At 36.2% G+C, this 20,979-nt stretch overlaps 1 protein-coding gene across 22 annotated transcripts in view; it reads left to right on the plus strand.

Annotated features, from left to right (window-relative positions):
* Positions 1-20,979, plus strand: part of LRRFIP2 (LRR binding FLII interacting protein 2) — a 100,226-nt gene that overhangs the window by 20,835 nt on the left and 58,412 nt on the right. For 15 of the 22 annotated variants that reach the window (XM_074345263.1, XM_074345271.1, XM_074345269.1 and 12 more), the window contains exons 3-4: positions 16,036-16,122; positions 17,357-17,407. In XM_074345263.1, coding sequence (XP_074201364.1) covers positions 16,036-16,122; positions 17,357-17,407 — 138 coding nt within the window. The remainder of the gene's footprint in view (positions 1-16,035; positions 16,123-17,356; positions 17,408-20,979) is intronic. The other 7 variants (XM_074345278.1, XM_074345280.1, XM_074345279.1 and 4 more) reach the window with 1 other exon arrangement.

A 20,979-nucleotide genomic window follows, 5' to 3' on the forward strand; every position in this document is an offset into this window, starting at 1 on the left:
TGTATTAGAATAAAACACAGTAATCGTCTCTTTATTCAACTTATCTAAAATTTATTTTTAATTTTTAATTTTTTGTAGATTAGTTGACTTCCAGGAAATTTGTCCTAATTATTGAAATTTATAATTAGTCTTCATTATTGAAACTTAAGGTAATGAGAATGTTGAAGATATGATAACTGTATTATAGAAGGGCACATTGGGCTATACAGTTAAAATATTTCAGGAAGCACTGTATGAATGTTGACAGAAACAATACTTTGGTGTCTGCTCAGATTCATTGTCTTAGCTGTTTTTGAAATACTGCAATGGAATTTTTATGTTTAAGTTTTAGCTAGTATTAGAGCTTCTGGAGCATTTTTGTTTTGGTTTGTTGACAACTCGGAAAAAAGGAAAGAGGGGTCACCTGTTGAATCTCTGGCAACATTTCCTGTTACATATTGGAGATTTAACATAACTCCCAGCTGTGATTTCTTAGGTGCCAACTTTGTTTCAGATTCTAACTCTGTCGGCAACTGCAGATCTGACCATAAACCTGGTACAAGAATTGTTCAGAGTGTTTTAAAATTATATTCTTTGGGTGAGAATTATTCCCTCATTTCCTCTTTGTTATTCTTAGTAAATAACTCATTTAGCACTAGTGCTGTTTCCTTTTGACATATTACACAGTCTTTTTTTGGACCAGCTCATTGTTACGTTTTTCCTTTTGTAAGCTACTCAACTTTTGAATTAGAAGTCAGATTCTGTAGGAGGATATTTGAAGCAAAGGAAAGTTACCTAAAAACTGGTGACAAAATTGTGATAATACTTTAACAAAATTACGTTTAAAAATCAGTGAGATATTTTTAGATAAAAAGCTAAAAGATATTTAAAAGTGAAGTAGTGGGTAACACTTTACAGTGATCTTAAGTAGTTATAGGAATGAAGTATTTTCAAAGCCACATAGTTTTAGTTGAAAATTGAAACTACTCAAAATGTTTACTTCCAAAACTGGAGTGATTTACCCAGATTTCTGTAAGGAGAGAAAATGCCAATATATTTTAGGCTCTTTTTATGCTGTCACTAAGTATTTGAACTGTTTTTTTTGAATATGATGTTTCATTTACAAAATTGAGTAGCATTCTAGAATCCAACACTTCAAGTGCTTCCTATGTAACAAATACTATTTTAAGCATTTAAAATGAATTAATTCATTTAATCTTCACAAAATTCTGAAATTGGTTCTATTATTGTCTCCATTTTACAGATGAAGAAATCATTGCACAGAAAAGTTAAGTAACTTCCCTAAGGTCACACAGCCAGTAAATAGCAGAAGAGTCAAACATATGAAGTCTGACTCCAAGGTCTCACTATGCTATAGTGATTCTCAGTCTTCTCTAACTCCTCCATTAATAGTTTGTATTTCTATAGCATTTAATGATTTTGAAAGCACTTTCATATCTTGATTCTCATAATAACCTTATGAGTTAGGTAGGAAAGTTATTGTTATCAGCCTTATTTACAGATGAGGAAACAGATGAAGTTGAGAGATTAATGTCTAAAAGATATCAGAACTGGAACTCAATTCAGAATTTAAATTTGAATTTAAAGCCATTGTTCATTCTTCTGTTTCATCCTACTTCCAGAAGAGCAGGGCTTTGGAAAGTTTTAAGTGTGGCTTTGAATTCTGGCTCTGCTAGTTGCTGGTTGAGTAATTTTGTTAAGAAACTAATGGACTTCAATTTCCTCACCTGTAAAATGGGAATAATACTGTCTTTCCATATTTTAAGGCTGTTGTGACAGTTAAAGGAAATAATGCATGTAAACTTGAGCATAGTGTTAGGCTTATAGTAGGCTATTTTGTTGCTTATTAATATGTTGAAATAGAAAGTGAGAATCGAAGTAAAATATTCTCTTTTTGTTAGAAGATATTTATTAAGGTAAGTGTCCTAAAACATGGTGGATCATCAGAATCTCCCAGGTTGCTTTTTCAATGTACGGATTCCCAGGCCTTACCCTATACTTTCTAAATCTGAATCAATGGGATTGAGCTCAGAAATCTGTTTTTAAAGACACACACACAGACACACTCACTCACACACTCCTTCCTAGAGGATTTTGACGGCCAACCATGAGAACCAGGAACCAGGGTACACAGAAGATCCTGTGGATGGTCAGTTTTTTTATACTTACAGGTTGTTTTCCTCTGTGTACATTATTATTTTGCTGTGAAATAACTGAGTTTAATCCAGTTATTATATTACAAGTTATAATAATTAAAGTTATTATTATAAAAGGTTTTAAAAGGCCAATATTTCTGGTTTTTATTTGTATCTTCAAAACTCTGAATGAGTATTCCAACTTTAATAGCCTGGTCAAAAGGCTCATGGAACATGAAAGGGCTAGTGTTTACTAAAGATTCAGACTTTATTTGCAGAATAAGTGCCTAATATGTGTTACAGTAGTTGTAAAACTTTAGAGGAAATAGATTTAGTAATTCTTTTATGTATTCTTTGTGATTTTTTTCTCTTTGCTGTAAAGTTTCATAGTCAGTTCTTAATGGTCCATTTATACATTAGATGGTCGACATTCACAGATAGTCTCTAATACTTATTTTCTCTGATAGGATCATCCCTTTCACACACACACACAAATTGCCTTAAGTTAGGAACAAATAAAAACTAACAGAACCCCCATAACAATTAAAAAGGACAAATAGCTTAATCTTGTTTTTTTAAGTTAAATCTTAAGAGTTTATTTTTCCTCACTTCAAATTGTTTTTTGAGGTAGGCAGGGCATGCCGTAAATAATGAAAAATAAGCTCATTTTCCTCATGCTATCTGTTCAGGTTTCCGTGCTTCTCAGTTGGTCCTAAATCAGGCAACTAGAGGGAATGAGGAGGAAAAGAAACAAAAGACATCAGTATATTCTGTAAGCTGGATAACATGGAACTGAGTGCATTTTAAAAATTGTTGTAAGATACGCATAACAAAATTTACCATCTCAGCCATTTTTAAGTGTACAGTTCTGTGGGCTTAAGTACATTTACATTGTGCAACCATTATCACCATCCATCTCCAGAACTCTTTTTATCTTGTAAAATCTATTTGCATTTTTAAAAGATTTTGAAATGTTTGGAGACTGCTCCGTGAAGGTGCAAATGCGGATGGTGTAGAAGTCCTGTCATGGCTGTAATAGGCATGTTGCTGCTATGCTGGGGGAACATGTCTGTCACAGCTTTCAGAAGAGCTCATAAGAGCAGGTATTGGCGGAGGTCACCAGTACTTCCGAAATTTGCCATTTTAACCATTTTAAAGTCTACAATTCATTGGCATTAATTACATTAACAATGTTGTGTAACCATCACCACATTCTATTTCAAAAACCTTTTCATCACCCCTAGACAGAAATTCTGTAACCATGAAGAAATAACTCCATTGCTCCCTCTTCTTGCTCCTGATAACCTCTGACCTACTTTATGTCTCAATGAATTTGTCTAATTCTAGATATTTCATATAACTGGAATTGTACAATATTTGTCCTTTTGTGTCTGCCTTTTTTCACTGAGCATAATGTTTTCGAGATTCATCCATGTTGTAGCATGTATCAGAACGTCATTCCTTTTTTCTCTCCTTTTAAATAACTTAATTTTCCTTTTTTTAAAATGGCTGAATGATATTCTGTTGTATATGTTTATGACATTTTGTTTATCTGTGTATCTATGAATGGACACTTGGTTGGATTTTATTATTTTGTTGCCTAAAGAGGTAGATTTCAGGCATCTAGTAGTGAGAACCAGAAGTTTGTGGTTTTGATTATGGATTAGCAGCCTGAGAAGAAGGATACAAAGGGAAGAATTGTACTTAGTTTAGAAGATACTGTCCAGTTGTATTGTTTTATGGAACAATAATCATATTAGCTTCATAGAGCTAATTGTCTTCTCATAGTTATTTTGCTGTTTTATTTGAGCAATTTATTCATTTTTAGGCCATGGCAAATTAAATATAAAAAACTTCTAGCAAGGGTGGCAGTTTTTAAAAATGCAAAGAATTGCCATAATAATAATTATGGGTCTTAAAACCATCTTTCATTTAAGAGTAAAGTTTTTTTAAAACGTGAATTTTGAATGTCATTCATTGAGTAAATGTTTATTGAGCATCTGCTCTCTGTAGGTGCTGTGTTAGGTACAGAGGACATGGAATGGACAGATCTAACGTGGTCATTTCCTTTTATGGTGCTTAGATTCTAGAGGGAGAAACTGATGCTAAAAAATAATTACATAATGGACTAGTTCTTTGATTTTTCAGCTTCTTTTTTCCTTCAAAATTAATGTCTATGTTTAACATGGTAATTTTTTTTCTGTCTTGAAAGCTGTGATTGTCAGTGTATGTCACAATCAGTAGCATTCTTAGAATTGAGGAAATAATATATTTATTTACAACTGTGTTGAGTGCTTTGAGTGAACAGGAAATGATTTTGTTAAAGAGTGTGTGACAGGGGGACTTGACACGTTTGGAGCTTTGGGAAGGCTTCCCTGAGGAAGTGCCCTTTCAGTTGAGTTTTGAAGAAGGAGTGGAATTATTGAAAGGAAAGAGTTTTCAAATAAGAGGAAGAACTTTACAGTCAGAGGGAAGAATGTGTGACAAGCTTCTGAGGTGAGAGAGTGTGGAGAATTCGAGGAATAACAGCAGCAACAGCTAACATTTGCTGAGCTCTTACTGTGTACCAGGCACTATTCTAAGTTCTTTAAATGAATTGAATCCTCTTAATAACTCTCTGGGGTGGTCTACCGTTCTCATTTTATCCACGATGAATCCAAGGCACGGAGAAGTGAAGTAACTTGCGCAAAGTCACATAGCCAAGCAGCAGGGCTGAAATTTGCACTTAGGCTCCCACATTCTTAAATGTTGTGCCTCGCATAATGTCACTGTTAACTCTAACATAGACAGCAAGGATGAGAGTAGCCAGAGAGTTAGGCAGGAGCCAGATCTTATAGGCCAGTGGTTCTTAATTGAGGGTGATTTTGTCCTACAGGGACGCTTGGCAATGTATGAAGATATTTTTGCCTCTCACAACTGGGGGAGGGCTGTGCTGCTGGCATTTGTGGGTAGAGGTCAGAGATGTTGCTAAAAATCCTGCAATGCACAGGACAGCCCTGTACAACAAAGAATTATCTGGTCCAAATGTCAGTAGGGCCAAGGTTGAGAACCCTGATATAGAATTTTGGTCTGTGTCCTAAAAGCAATGGGAAAACACTGAAGCTTTTTTCTTTTTTTAACAAAATAGGTGAATATTTTATAATATCAGGGTAATATAATTTATATATATATAATTTATTTAATATTTTACAGTATTAAGACCCTACTGGCCATTTTCCTTCATTTTTGAAATAGAGGTATCCTACATCACACAGAGAACTCAGTGGTAGCAAAAGAAAAAAATGAAAGTATCATGATAGCCAAAATATCATTGAAGGGTTTTGTGTAGGGGTAGGACATGATCAGATTTGTGCCTTAAAGGATGACTTTACTGCAGGTTGGAGATTATATCAGAAAGAGACACTAGTGGACGTGGGGAGATGAGTCGTGAGACTTGCAGGGCACTGGTGGCCTGGTCTAGAGTGCTCTAGTAGGCATGGTGAGAGTGGCTGGAACAGAGAAGTATGTAGGCGATGCTCAGTGAGCAGCAGTGGTCGGGGAGCAGAGAGGGGAAGTTTTGGGTTGTGCATCTGGGTGGATGGTAGACAACATTAGGGTGAGAAGGAGATTTGGAGAGGGAATTTGTGTTAGTGTGTATTTCATTTAAGGTGCCTGTGAGGCAGCTAAGTAGAGGTTTTGAAGAAGCAGTTTGGGGATTTGGATGAAGAGCCCGAAGGAGAGGTCTGGGCTGATACGCATTTCAGACTAGTGAGCATATAGAAGGTAACTGAAATAGTGAGTTGTGGATGAGATTGTCTAGGAAGAAAGTGTAGAGTTATGGATAATCACTCTTCAGGCTGAACCCTAAGGAACTCCAGGATTTCGAGGTCATGACTTGAGTCTTGCTTAGTTTTGACACTTTTTTGATCATCCTTTTGTGTTTGGTTCAGATTGTTATGTTATGATTGGATTTGTCTAGAAAGTTAACTCCACAGGAGACAAAAAATTACTCTTATTTAAAATATCTTTAAGTGTTCTCTGTGGTGGTACACAAAAATGTTTAAAAGATTTTGAAATGTGAGTTAATTTTTCAGAGTTATGAAAAACATTTTTCTTTCCATTTCTATCTAGTTAAAAAAAATTTTTTTTTTAAATTCTCCCCCTTTGTGCTTACTGTTTTTATTAGACAAATTCTGTGAAAGAGCAGATCTAAGTGGTCGTTTTTTAGTTATTTAGGACTCTTTCCAGGGACATTAGTGCATGAATGCAGCCAATTCCCTTTGGGTGCAGACCTCTCCATTTTTTTTCCCCTATTTACCCACTGGAACTAAGGCAAAGGAGGGTGGGAGATGTGGTTGGGGCAGCCCCCACTCCTCACAGTCCAGAGCCCTAACTCTGTGCTGGCCAGCATTACTGTCAGTATCACACTGTTCCTTGATTTGTCCCTCTAACGAGAATTAAGGGAGGATTATTGAGCCCTAAGACTTAGTTTTGTGTCTCTGTGATTAAAAAATATTTGGTATAAAGTTTACTGTCAAGATCTTCACCATTCCTGTAACTTACAGGAATTTGGAGGAAGAAATTCAAACAGCATAATATCATTATCCTAATTCTAAAGATGTTACTAGTAAAACCCACTACCCACCTCCACACACACACACATACACACACACACACAAACTATTTCTATTAGAACTATGAATCACATTTTCCCCTTTGGTTAGATATATCATTGCTGAGTCAAAGTTTCAGTTTTCCTGTGCTATTTTATTTATTAGGTTGTATTCAAACTTTAGTAATAAAGTCTATAATCTTAAATTTCTTCTCATTCTAAAATAATATTTTGCTATCAAAAAAATCTTTGAATAAAAGGAAGGTATAGTTGTTTGACATCAGAAGAAAATGGGTTAAAATCCCTAGATTTTATCTAATACATATTTGTTTTTATACTCAGAAAAATTTATATAGTTAGTTTTCAACCACCAAAAACTTTAAAAAATTGTTAAACGTAATTATGTTGTAAGACCTAATTGAGAAAAATGGTACCTTTGGTTTTCTACTAGGGGGAAGTTGCTGGGAAATTGAGTAGTGGTTTTTATTTGTTAATTTGGAAACCATAGCAACACAATAAATATTATGTCTCTTAATTTGTCTTTCAGTACTCAGTTTCAGTTGGCGTGAGTGTCATGGAAGAATAAACAAAATTAAACACAGTAAACTCTGAGTCTTAGCTACCTGAATTAATCATTTTCCTTGAATGTTTCACTTTCCTAGAATCTTGTATTTCAGATTTCTTAAAATTCAAGCATGATCTGTACAGATCCAGAGTACACTTATTTTTCTTTCTTATGCCAGTTGCATGGGTTTTATATTCTGGATATACATGTAGGCTGGCAGTTCCACATTTGGCTCAGTTTGGTTCATTTTTGTCAAATCATGAAATTTTAATTTGCCTTTAAAACTTACATGATCACAGTAGTATAAAAGTTTAAAATCTAGAGGTGTCCCTTCTTTTAAAGGTATTTGAGTGTGCCTTTTCATGTACTGTTCTTTTTGAAAAATACTAAATGCAGAAAAGTTTTGATCATACCATAAGTACCCATGAATCTACATTAACTGATGCTAACATTTTGAGACAATTGTTTCAGATCTTTTCTAAAAAAAATAAGAAAGAAGGGAGAAGACCTTATAAACCAAGTTTAGGGCCCTTTATTTTACCCCCCAGGCATATTTCCCCTTCTCCCATCTCCAATAGGGAACCACTGTAATAAAATCACGAGATATCCCTCCTGTTCATGTTTTAAAAGTTCTAATATATTTCACCATAAACAGTATTGCTTTATGGGTTTTTGTGTATCGCTTTCTAAGTGTTCTCAGGCACAGGGGTATGGAGCAATTAAGAACATGTGGCAAACTGCCAGAAAACTAGCTCAGTTTGGCTGGAGAGAAGCTGTGGGGATGGGAGGAGATGATGGTGGAGAGACCATAGGGGCCAGTCAGGAAGGGATTTATGTGCTGAGGAGTTTAAATTTGATTTTGGCAGCTGTTGGGGAGCAACTGAAGGGTAAAACCCTTTTCAGACTTGAATTGTGATATAATTGCTTTAGCCACTGTGTGAAGAATGGCTGGTAGGGAGAGGACTAGTCAAGAAATTTTGTTGTCATCTTGGTGAGAGGTGATGAGAGTCTGAATTAAGGCAGTGATAGTGGGAATGGAGAAGAAAGTTTGGGTTGAAGAAATAGCACAGAGACAGAATTGACAGAGCTAGTTAGTTGAGATTTAGTGACTGGATGTGGAAGGAGGATAAAAAAAGAAAGAAGAAACTTACGATGATCCTTCATTTCAGTTTTTAGGTAGTGAGACAGCTGATGAGGAATGTAAAGAGGAAGATGAACTTTAAGGGAAAGATTATAAAGTTAGTTTGTGATATACTGAATCTGAGGTTCCAGCGGGACAGCCTCAGTGTCTTAATAGCCAGTTAGGTCAGGACTGTGAGAGAAAAGTCTGGGTTGGACGCAAAGATTTGCAGACTATCGCTATCACCCAGGGAAAGAACATAGAGTGAAAAGAGTGAGATGAAGCCTGGAAGCTTTGACTATGTTAAAAATTAAGGAGCTGGCAGAGAAAAATGAGCCCATGAAGGATTCTGAGGAAGAGAGGTCAGGGAGTCAAGAGGAAAACCAGGAGAGACTAGTATTGCGGGAAAGCCAAGAGAGGAGAGTTGTAAGAAAGAATTGAGTGGCAGTGATGTTGGAATCCCAGAAAGGACAACTGAGATAAGAACAGAAAAATTCTGTTGGGTTTGGTAGTTAGAGGTCATTAGTGACTGGCGTGAGCAATTCAACGAAATGGTTGGACAGAATCCAGAATGCAGTCATTTGAAGAGAGTAGGGAGTGAGGAGGGAGGTGTGAGAAAAGTTGGCTGTAAAGAGAAGATGAGGCAGAATTGAAACAGGATGGGACTTTTTTTTGTTTGCTTATTTTTTAAAGATGAAAGAGACTTTGAACCTACTTATGATGAGAAGAACAAACCAATAGAGGGAGTCCTGCTGTTTTTTTAAGTGAATATAACTTTTTTCCCTCCAAATGATAGTTCCAAATGAAATTTAATGTGTGGATTATATATTCCAAGGAAACGGTGGGTTACTGTCCATGGGATCAGATAGATCCTGCTTTACTTGTATACCACTAGACAGATAATTATAATAGGATTGGCCTTAGTTAAGTTTTTGATTTGCAGTGCCACTGGGGGCCACAGTGAGTTTATTTTAGCCCATTCTCCTGTGTTTATTTGACTTAAGCAGTAACAGAACCCAAATTTAAAATTATGAAAGTGTAAGGATGTTTTTGGGTATTGGACATCATAAAATGTATTATGGCCAATCGTTTGTTCCTTGGAGTTTCAGGCAGATTAATTCAACAGTGTGTAATACAGAATAGCATGGATGGGAGGAGGAAGAAAGTGAAGTTAGAATTAGAACACAAAGTATTCCAGGCTCATGCTTGGAAGAGGGGGAGTTGGTTGGAATGGAAATTAAAGGTTGAATTTAAAGGGGATTGTAGAGAAGGTTTGGTTAGGAAGTAGAAGTCTCTGAGACTTTGAGTTTTCAACAGGTATGACAAGGATTCTATTTCTGAAGATTGAAAAATAGGGAAGCAAAGTGTATTCACTGGGGGAAGATGAGGTTGCTTTTATTCACTCTTAATGTATTACAAAGGATCCACTAGACATTTAGAAATGTAGGCTTTGATTTTGGTTAGAGCTTGAGATGCTAGATTTGAGTCATTCTCATTGGCTGATAGTTGAAAATATGGAGTGAAAATGAGAGGGAAGGCTGAGTATAGCAAAAGGAGAAGATTAACTACATTTGGGGTGAAGTTGTGGTCAAAGAAATAAGAGAGCCAGAATGGTACAGTTTCATAGAAAAGAGAGTATCTATGTTAAATTGAAAATCATAGGCTAATTCATCCAAAGTAAACTTTGATTATTTGTCTAAGGATATGGTTCTTGTACTTGGGATATAAAGGTATAAGTTGTGGCAACATAGTTAAGAGCATTAACTGAAATCAGATTCTTAGGCTGTGGATATCAGTTCCAGTACTTGCTGGCCAGTTACTTAATTTTAGGTAAGTTACTTAGTCTTTTTATACTTCAGGGGGTTACTTTGTGGATTAAAGGAAAATAAGCACCTAGATTTGCTAAGTGCTCAAATGATGGTAGTAATATTAGTGTCAGGTCTCCTCTTTCCTGCCATCTTGAAAGTTTGAGTTTTGATTGTATGGGGATTATTCTCAAAGCAGTGTTTAATTTTATAAATATTAAAAGCAAAGATAAGTCCCCCCTTAACAGAATTAGTACAGTTTGAATTGCGTCCTGATATACTACCATAAGATTAATCATTATTTCCCAGATGTGTTCCCTGGAGCATGATCCTTGAAGAATTACTTAGGGTTTATTTAATAATGTGGTCAGGTAAGTGTGAGAAATGCTTTTATATTTTATCATTTTCTTGGGGATTAGTAATGTGTATTAAGATCCGATTAAAAAAATTTTAACCTGGCATTTTCTAAACTTACTACAGCAAGAGATTCCCTTTCTCCCATTTTATATACTGAAATTTTTGTGTTGGAATTTTACATATTTTACTATTTATTTAACTTAGGCATATTTTTTATGCACTGTCTTATTTATTTAAAAAAATTTAATTGAGATACAATTCACATAGCATAATATTTACAATTTTAAAGCATAGTGTTAATGGTGTTTAGTATATTCAGAAGGATATGCAGCCATTGCCACTTCAAAAAAATTTTTTCTTGTTGTTGGGGGAGGTGGTAATTAGATTCATTTATTTATTTGATTTTTCAGTGGAGGTGTTGGGGATTGAACCCAGGACCTCAGGCATGCTAGACATGCAGCCTACCACTTGAGCTACACCCTCCCCCCTCATTGCTACTTTTTAATTGCAGAACATTTCATCAGCACAAAAAGAAATTCCATCCTATTAGCAGTCACTATCTTTCTCCCCCTTGCTCCAGCCCATGGTAGTCAATAATCTACTGTCTGTCCCTGGATTTGCCTATTCTGGACATATAAATGAAATCCATGTAATTTGTGGCCTTTTTTGTCTGGCTTCTTTCACTTATCATAGTGTTTTTAGGGCTCACCCATGTTGTAACCTATATCAGTACTTCGTTCCTTTTTATGACTGAATAATATTCCATTCTGCAGATGATACCACATTTTGTTTATCTATTCATCAGTTGATGAACATTTGGGTGGTTTCCATTTTGGGGGCTATTGTGAATAATGCTGCTACGAAAATTTATGTACAGATTTTTGTGTGAACATATGTTTTCATTTCCCTTAGGTACATAACTCGAGATGGTCTTATGACTGTGTTTAACGTTTTGAGGAACTGCTAAACTGTTTTCGGTAGCAGGTGCACCATTTTACATCTCCACCAGAAATGTGTTCTGACTTTTCCACATCCTTGCCAATGCTAGTCATTTTACATTAATTTTTTAAAAAAAATTATAGCCATCCTAATGGGTATGAAATGATATCTCAATGTGATTTTGGTTTGCATTTCCCCAATGACCAATAATGTTGAGCATCTTTTTGTGTGCTAATTGGCCATTTGTGTATCTTCTTTAGAGAAATGTCTATTCAAATCCTTTGCCCATTCTAAAATGGAGTTACATTTGACTCTTGAACAATGTGGGGGTTAGGGGTGCCTACCCTCCCTGCAGTCAAAAACCTGCCTGTACCTTATTGTTGGCCCTTCATATTTGTGATTCCTCTGATCTATGGATAATATAGTACTGTTGTATTTAGCATTGAAAAAAATCTGTGTATAAGATTCAGAACAAACAGTTCAAACTCATGATGTTCAAGGGTCAGCTGTATTTATCTTTTTATTGCATCTCACATATTTTTGTTTTCTTAAATTCCAAAACAGTGTAATACAAAATTATAATGGTAGAGGAACACTCCCTAATGTAGAAGTGCTCACATAGTACGTGTTTAGTTCTCCTCTTTTGATTGTATGGTTCCTAGTTACCAGCTGAGTGATAAAGTGAACATTCAACGAATTTAGAAGGTTTATGATTTAACACAATCTAAAATATTTGTTCCAGGGGTGATCAAAGCCTCTGATTTTTGCTTTCACTTTATTTTTCCATTTGCCCCAAGCACTTAATGGGAAATGAATTTAAACCTATCTAAATATGTCTTTATTTTTTGTGTTATTATTTTCACTGCTCTAAGAATACATTTCTATATCTATCCAATTACATATTATTTCCTTTAATCAGCCTTTACATGCCTAATATTTGAAAGCATAATGATCAGAATAATGTTTAGAAACCTGGTCCAATACCTACTGGATTTCACAGGTAATTTACAAACCTGAATTTCCAGTTCCTAAGTTTTCCTGTTAACTTTATTTAAAAGTTTGGGTCATGTCAACCTGAAGACCATACAAATACTTAAATGATTTAGGCTCCTAAATACTTCTGATTTCATTCATGTCGTATACCAGCTTTTAAATGAACTTTTTTTGTGTGTGGTAAAATAAACAACATAAAACTTACTGTTTTAATCATCTTTAAGTATACATTTCAGTGGCATTAAGTACATTTAGATTACTGTGCAGTCATTACCACTATCCATTTTCAGAACTTTTGCATCATCCTTACTGAAACTCTGTACCCATGATGTAATAACTCTCCATTTGCTCGTCCCCCTAGCCCTTGGATACCAGTTGTACTTTCTGTCCCCATGCTATTTGACTGTTCTAGGTACTTGAATAAGCAGAATACAACATTTGTCCTTTTGTGTCTGGCTTATTTCACTTAACAGTGTCTTCAAGATTTATCCATGTTGTAGCATGTGTCAACAGGTCCTACCTTTTGAAGGCTGCATAATGTTCCATTGTCTGTACATAACACATTTTGTTAATCCGTTCTTCTGCTGATGGACATTTGGGCTGTTTCTACCTTTTGTCTGTTGTGAATAGTGCTGCTGTGAACATAAGTGCATAGATGTCTGTTTGAGCCTACTTTCAGCTCTTCTGTATGTACCCAAAGTGGAGTTACTGGATCAAGTGGTGATTCTGTGTTTAATTTTTTTTTAACCAGCTTTGTTTTGAACTTAGTTAAATCCTTGTGGATTTATTGTTGTATCTTTTTATATCTGTGAGGGCAGGTTAAAACAAGTCCACAGTAGCTCTTTCATGCAATTGTATTCTGAGGGGGAAATGCTAGTGTTGCTACTTAAAACTATTTAAAAATATATCTGTATAAAAATAGAATACATGTTTTGTCTACCAGATTGGAATCGCTGTTAGCTCCTTGCTACTCTGACTCTCAGGCATCTGGGAGCAGTGTATAGAAAAAACCAAGTAAAGTAGTTTTAAATCCTCTATCTTTTTAAAGCTTGTTGTTTAGTGGCCCTACTCGGTACCATCTCCAAGGGAGGTAACATCTGAGTTTTGCATAAAGTTGGCTAAGTTCCAAAGGGAAGGATGTTTGTGTGGCTCTGGAGCCCATGTTCTTTTTGTTACACAGAAGTTAGGTCCCTCCCCTTTTGTTGTGCAAGAAGTCATATTAGAGAGTAGATTTCAATAATCTACACTTTAGGTTGGGTGAGAGAAGTCCCATTTTAGCAGAGGTTGTGCAGAATTGGCCGCAGATCTTAGAAGGATGAAATTGGCATCACTGATATATTTCTAAGGGAGGCTACAAGCACAAAGCCAATATATAGTAGAAGTGAAAATTCCTACACATTGCCATGGCTTTCATAAATTGAAAAAAAAAAAAGAGGTTTGGAAATTTTCCCCAGAAGAATGATACTTTGTAATTTTAAAATGTATTTGTTATCTGCTGAAGCATAGCTTACTTAGCCTTGAAGTCTTTTTCTATAAAATACAAAATGGTAAAAAAAAATGGTGTCCACTCATAGTCAGAGGGGTAAATAAAATGGAGTGTAGATTTTTTTAAAGCTAGAGGTCAATGTAAAATTCATGTGAGAAGACTAATTGCTCTGGCCATGTCAGGGTTTAGAGCCTAAGGTTGGTCAATTTCAGTTCACTTTGCAGGGTTTTTGCTACCAAAAGACCATTTAGACAGACTGGGAAATTGGCAAAATTGGGGTAGTTGAATAAGCAGTGACTATTAAACTGTCTCATCTTCTTAGAAGCCTGCTGAGACCGTGCCAGCAAAGTCATTGCTCCTTCCTGCATGCTTCCTTCTCTTTAAGTGCTGTGTTTATCTCCCTCGGCCAGATTGTGAACCTCTTTAGGGTAGAGATGTCATGTCTTATTTTTGGCGCTTAGTATAATTGCTTACACACAGTAGACCCCCTTCAAACATTGGCTGAGTCTTTTCCTAGTGTTAGACTTGAGCACAAATATAACATGGGAAAAAACAACTGTAGTTATCAGAGAGGGCATCTGAATCAGAGTTAGAATGTGGCCAAGAACCTGGGAAACCATCATAAGGTAGAAACCAGAGAGCTGTTTAAGTTTCATGAAGTACATCAAGCTATTTCCTTGGCTCATTTTCTTGCTCCTTTGGCCCATGGCCTGAAAAGTCTTTTGTTTATTTAGCAGACATTGAGACATGGAAGTTGTGGGGTGACAGAAGCATGTAAGTTGAATACCATGTAATACATTTAATACAATGTAATAAGCCACAATAGGGGTACATGCATAGAGTACTACTCTATGAAAGAGGACTGGAGGAAGTCTTCCTAGAAGGTAGTATTTTAACTGATTAAGAGAGAAGGGAGACTACCTCCTGCCAGGCAAACAGTCTATGAAGGGAGGCTTAACACTGGAGCACAGCAGAATCTAGGAATGGAGGGTGATGGAGGCAGCTGGTGGAGGTCGGTAAGTCCTGGGCAATAAGGCGGAGATCGGACTTATTTCTGTTTCTGCTTTTCTTGTCCTCTCTCCTCTTTGTACTTAGGCTAAGGAATTTTTGCTTTAACCATAAGTGGTGGGGAGCCGCTGGAGGATTTTACATGGCAGAGTGAATGACGTGATCAGAAATGTGTTTTGAAAGGCAGACTGGCAATCCTGTAACCATGTAGAAGATGAATTGTAGGGCAGGGTCTGGAGTCAGGAAGATGGGTTTGGGGGCAGTTGTATGAATTCAATTATATGAAATGTCCAGAAGAGGCAAATTCATTGAGACAGAAAGTAGATTAGTGGTTGCCAGGGGCTGGGGTTGGGGGGTGGTGGTGGGCAATAGGGAGTGACTGCTAGTGGGTACAGGTTTTCTTTCTGAGGTGATGAAAATATCCTGGAATTAGATAGTAGAGATGATTGTGCAACCTTGTGAATATACTTAAAAACCCAGTGAATTGTGCACTTTTAAGCAGTGAATTTGATGGTATGTAGATTATATCTCAATTGAAAGAGAGAGGGAAAGAGTTCCTGAAACAAGCAGGAGCAGTAAGCATAATGAAAGCAAAGATGGGTTGGAGAGAAACTCGATGGTGGAGAATTGACAATACTTGGAGGCCGAACATTGGCAGTGTTTCAAAATGAAATAGAGGCTGCTTCTGCAGTTTCTAATTTGTGTGATTGAATTGACAGGGAAGAAAATTCTGGAAAAAGCCAAGCTTGGAGAAATATAATGAATTGTGTGAAATGTTTTGAATGTGTAATGAAGGCAAGCAGTTGAAGGTAGAGGCCCAGATTTCAGGAGAGACTCTGGGACTAGCGAGAGCAATGAGTATGTAGGAGGTGTTGACTGAAGTCAGTCAAACTGCTGATGGATGCTGAATTGTCCCCCCACCCTCTTTGGAAAGTACTGTCCCGTTTGCTCCTTATCCTCAAAGCTGGTGTAGAGGTGTGGTGGTGGTGGTGGTGGTGGTTTTTAAATAAAGCTGAGTCTTTATATTACTTTTCAGGCAGAGGCAAGGCTGGCTGCAAAACGTGCTGCCCGAGCAGAAGCAAGAGATATCCGCATGAGAGAACTGGAACGACAACAAAAAGAGGTAATTTGGGGGGTGTAACCCTAATTTCCGGTTAGCCTCAAAAAAGAGTCAATACTTGGCTAGTTTCCTTCTGAAGTAAATCTGGTTCCTTTTGAAACACTAGGAATAGAATAACTTGATGTGTGTATTTTAACAAGCCATTCTGTGTCAGCAAATTGAATGCAATATTTAGTTTTCAATCGTAACAGCAAACACATGCATAGCTCTTCCTTGCTGTAAGTTATTATAGTGTTATAAGTGCTTTATGTATAATAGCTAAAGTTGGCTTAGAGATGACAAAGTTATTTACTGTAGTCCTAAATGTCCTAGAATTTTGATTAACTGCATTATGGTATCTACATAGTAAAACTCTAAAATCATATAGCCTTATAGTTTGTAAGCATATTTAATAATAGAGGAAAATATTCATATAAGAAAATGAAAAAGACAAGTATAAGCCTGGTAGGACTCCAGTTTTGTGTCAGAAAAACTAGTATCCGTATGTAGGTCAAAAACTACTGGAAAGAAGTGATTACTGATAATACTTAGGTTTGTCTTTGGTGGAATTATGATTGGTTTTATGTTTTTATGCTTTTCTATAGTTCATACATTACAATATGTTTCTATCATCAGAAAGAAAAACAAAAAATTTTTAAATAGGCATTAGAAATTGGATTGCTTTAAAATGAAACAAATACTGTTTTTTACTCTTTCCTTCTGGCATTAATCTAGCTCTGAAAATTCCTATAAAAATAATTCTGATGTTGTATTATTATGAACGGGGAAAAAACCTGCAGGACAGCATTAAACACTTTGAGGTTGGTGTTGGAACTTCCGCTAATGGGTTAAGGAGATGTGTATAGAGTCCATATTGTCACAACTCAGAAACAAAACCAAAAACAGTTGATATGTTGCTAAATTTTTTTAACCTCATACATAGCTTCAAATATTGGATGCAGTTCTTGGCTTGAAGTGAAAATGTTGCAACATATTATCTTTTATACTCCTACAATTATAGTAAATTAGAAGGATACAGTTATTAAGTATAAGTTTTATTCATAATCCTCTAAGCTACAGAAGAACATGTATCTCTTTATTATTGAACATATTTAGCTTAATAATTTTCTGTATTTTCAATGTGTAACTAAACTTTGAATTAACAGTCATTGCTCTTCAGGGCAAATGTATATGATTAAGACTGACAGCGTGCAGTATGTTGGAAACTGTTTAGTTTATGAAACTTTTGCATTTGTAGTACTCTCATCCTTCCTTTGATCGGAAATGGGGACAGATTCAGAAGTGGCTGGTAGGCCAGGATTGCCTGTCCTGCATGTTGTGATCAGTTGCTGAAATAATGCAATTGCGAAGTAAAACATTGACTAATAGTTTGCAAAGTAGGAGTGTTTGGCATGTTTGAACCTAAAGGTCAGAGAGTATTGTGCCTATAGTGGACCAAGTGTGTGCTTGGAATCTGACCATTTTCTGTTATAGTTACAGCTTCATACTCGCCTCGGGAATGCTCCTGACCAAGAAAGATTCAGTAGATGAATATGTTTTCTTTCTGTGGGTTTGTTCTCCCTTCCAAATTTGTCCCTCTCCCCCTCTCATTCCCCTTCTCCCTCTCTGTTTCTCTCTCCTTCCTTCCCTCTTCCTCTCTTCCTTTCTAAAAACTAAGTCAGCAGGGTCTTCATTGAGAGGTGACCCAAATCATTCTTTCATCTCCTCTGAAAATTTTATTTTTTCAGTTCTCTCAGTTCCTTTTCAAGTCTTCTACCACCACTCCCAAATGTGTTAGCTACAAAAGCAAATTGCAACCAGTGGAGTATTAGTTACTGTGAATCATTCCTAAATTTGAACCTTTTTCAGTGTTGTTAAGTTCCCCAGCTATCTCCTGCTGCAGAGGTTCTTAGCTTGGTTGTGAATAGGCTTGCAGGAGGGGGCATGAAACCTTAAAGTCTCACGCAAGGTTTTGAATATATGTATGTCTTTATGTGAAATGCCTACAGGTATTTTGATCATCAGATTCTCAAAGGAGTCTATGATCCCTAAAACAGATCTAATTGATGCTAAACAAGCAACTTTTATAAGCAAATTCCCTCTGTAGCAGCATTTTAAGGTACAACCAGAATTAAAATATTTATGGCTGTATTGACCTGCAAATTTAAAACTTTATCATATATCTTATTGTGGTATTTGAGAAAAGAGAGAAAAAAGATACTTGGTTGCTTAAAATTGGGCGACTCCTCGTGTGTGTGTTTGTTACTTTGGAGTGGAATCTGTCCTTGCTCATTACTAAAGCTAGCTTAATTATTGTTATTTAAAGTGTGTTCTGCATGTAACTGGCTTAATATTACTGATGATGCCTTAAGAATGTTTTGTGTGAATAAAAGCAATCATTTTTGCTTGCAAAAGTAGAAATATTAGTTTAATTTCTTATGCTAATTATGTATTATAGTTCTAAAATTAAATTGCCTAGGATTTTAACATCTTAGGGCAAACCAGAACATTAAATAAGAAGAAAAGCCTATGTAAAAGCCACATGTTTGACTCCTATATTCAAAGGCCATGAAGATAGACATTTTTTTTTTTATCTCTGTGAAATGTGTACTGTTCAAGCAGTGAATGTGCTAGATTTTCATGGAAGGGACAGCAATTTGGGTTAGAGGCTTAACATGCAGGTGATAAGTAACCCAGGTCTTGAATAATAGCTAAGATTTGGACATGCAGAAAAGGCGGGGTTTACTTCCAGCAGGGAATAATTAACACTCCAACCCCTTCTGACACCTGGTTTTTCAGACTGACTTTTCCTCTCACTTATCTTATCCTTGTCTCCTTGGCTGCTTTCTGTGAGCTTGTAGTAGAAGTTGGCATGTGATAGTCACAATATAAAATATACATTAGTAATAAATTTATAATAAAATGAATAATGCATACACAAATAATTGGACTGTCAATTATTAGAAGGAAGAATCTTCCCATATTAAAAATTTCTCCCAATTTTGGTACTTCTTTGTCTGGGAGTGAGATGTTGGGATGTGAATAGGGAACACAAAGGGGTGAGGCTCAGGAATGAAGCTGACTTTGAGTGCATATCTGTATGCCGACGCTGCGCTAGTGCATTTTACATATGTGCTCATTTCTCATTATGAGATAGGTACACTATCTCCATTTTACAAATAGGTGATAAAGGACTGGTGAAGTAAACAACTTGCTCAGGCATTGGCAGAGCCAGAATTTGGAGATATGAGAGAGTGCCACACATGCTAATAATGGATTGGAAGGTGAAAGGCTCAAGAAGAAAAGACCCTATGTCTTTCTGGGCCTCCAAATAGTCTTAGATTAGCCAGTGCTTCTGTTTTTAAACTGGATGGCTGAATCAGTGGCATGTTGATGACCTGAAAGAGTAAATGCAGTTTCTGAAGTTTTCTAATTTAAAACTGAGGTGATGGGGGGACAGAGTTCAGTGGTAGAGTGCATGCTTAGCATGCATGAGGTCCTGAGTTCAATCCCCAGTACCTTCATAAAAAAAAAAACCAACCGTAAAAAACCCCCCCCAAACCCAAAAAACAAAAAAACAAAACCCCAAAAACCAAAACTGAGGGAATGGCTCCAGACTTGAATTAAGTATTATTTGTTGACAGAGAAGATGGCTGGTTGTATTCACAGGGCTGTGGGCTTTTTTTTTTTTTTTAAATAAAACTCCTTTGTTCTCTCTTTCAGTGAACTTTTAAAAACAGATTATGTTTCATTTCCATTAATTTAATTTAAATGTATCAAAACATAATTTTCCAGAAAGCCTTACCAAATACACATCCATCTTTTAAGGCATTGTCCTGTTTATTCAGCTTTGGATCCTTTATACTTATAAGGTCTCCTAGGACAATGAAAATGTTTTGTTCTCCTGACTATGGAAGAGAGGAGTACTCTGTCTTGTAATTTGTACCCAAAAACACAGTTTGCTGACATTTTATCTATTGGCCTCTGGTGCTATTAATTCAAGAAAAGCCGATTGCCAATTTAAATACTACTTTAGAAATCTTGGGAAATAAAGCCTTTTGTTATTCCAGAGAAGGAGAAAGCACTGAGTAAAAACCATGATACCTTGACATTTTCTTCATATTCTTCCAATGTAATCAGTCTGGATTTAGCCTTTGTAATACAGTGTCTTCATTGGTTCAGTGGTCTTGGTGAGTCAGAAGGTCTGAATGCTAGTCCCAGCTTTCTGACTTTATTGATTCCTAGTCTTTTTGTGCTGTAGTTTTCTATACTGTAAAATGAAGGGTGATCTCTCAGGACCCTTCTAGCTCTTAAAAATAATTCTAGGGTTGGTGCCGGGGTCTTTTTATACAAGGGTTGCCTTCTGTTTCTTCGTATTTGCCACTATGCAGAAGTATTCACGGTAGGGGGAGTACTTAAAAACTACCTAAAAACCTGCCTTTCTATGTAGGCGTGGTGCTACATGGCAGACTTTTAGTAAAATATGTGCCTTGGGTCTTTTTTGGTGTAGCAAAAATTTGCTTTGAGGTTGCCTTACTATTTGTACATTAGCCACTAGCCATTTTGGGTAATTAGATTTAGATTTGAATTGATTAAAATAAAAATTTAGTTCCTCAGTTGCACTTCCAGCATTCAAGTGCTCAGTAGTCACATGTGGCTAGTGGCTACCATGTTAGACAGCACAAACGTAGAACATTTCCATTGTCACAGAGCGTTCTGTTGGATAGTGCTGGCTTAAGATGTAGTTTATGATTATGGAATAAACTATATTCTCTTGGTTTAAGTTGACTGGCCTGTATGGAATTTACATTTTATTCTGTAGTTTTCTGAAGTCTTTTTAGACCACTTTTTTAAATGGAGCTAAAAAGAAAAGCTGTGTAA

The sequence above is a fragment of the Camelus bactrianus genome, chromosome 17, assembly GCF_048773025.1.
Source record: "Camelus bactrianus isolate YW-2024 breed Bactrian camel chromosome 17, ASM4877302v1, whole genome shotgun sequence".
NCBI lineage: Eukaryota > Metazoa > Chordata > Mammalia > Artiodactyla > Camelidae > Camelus > Camelus bactrianus.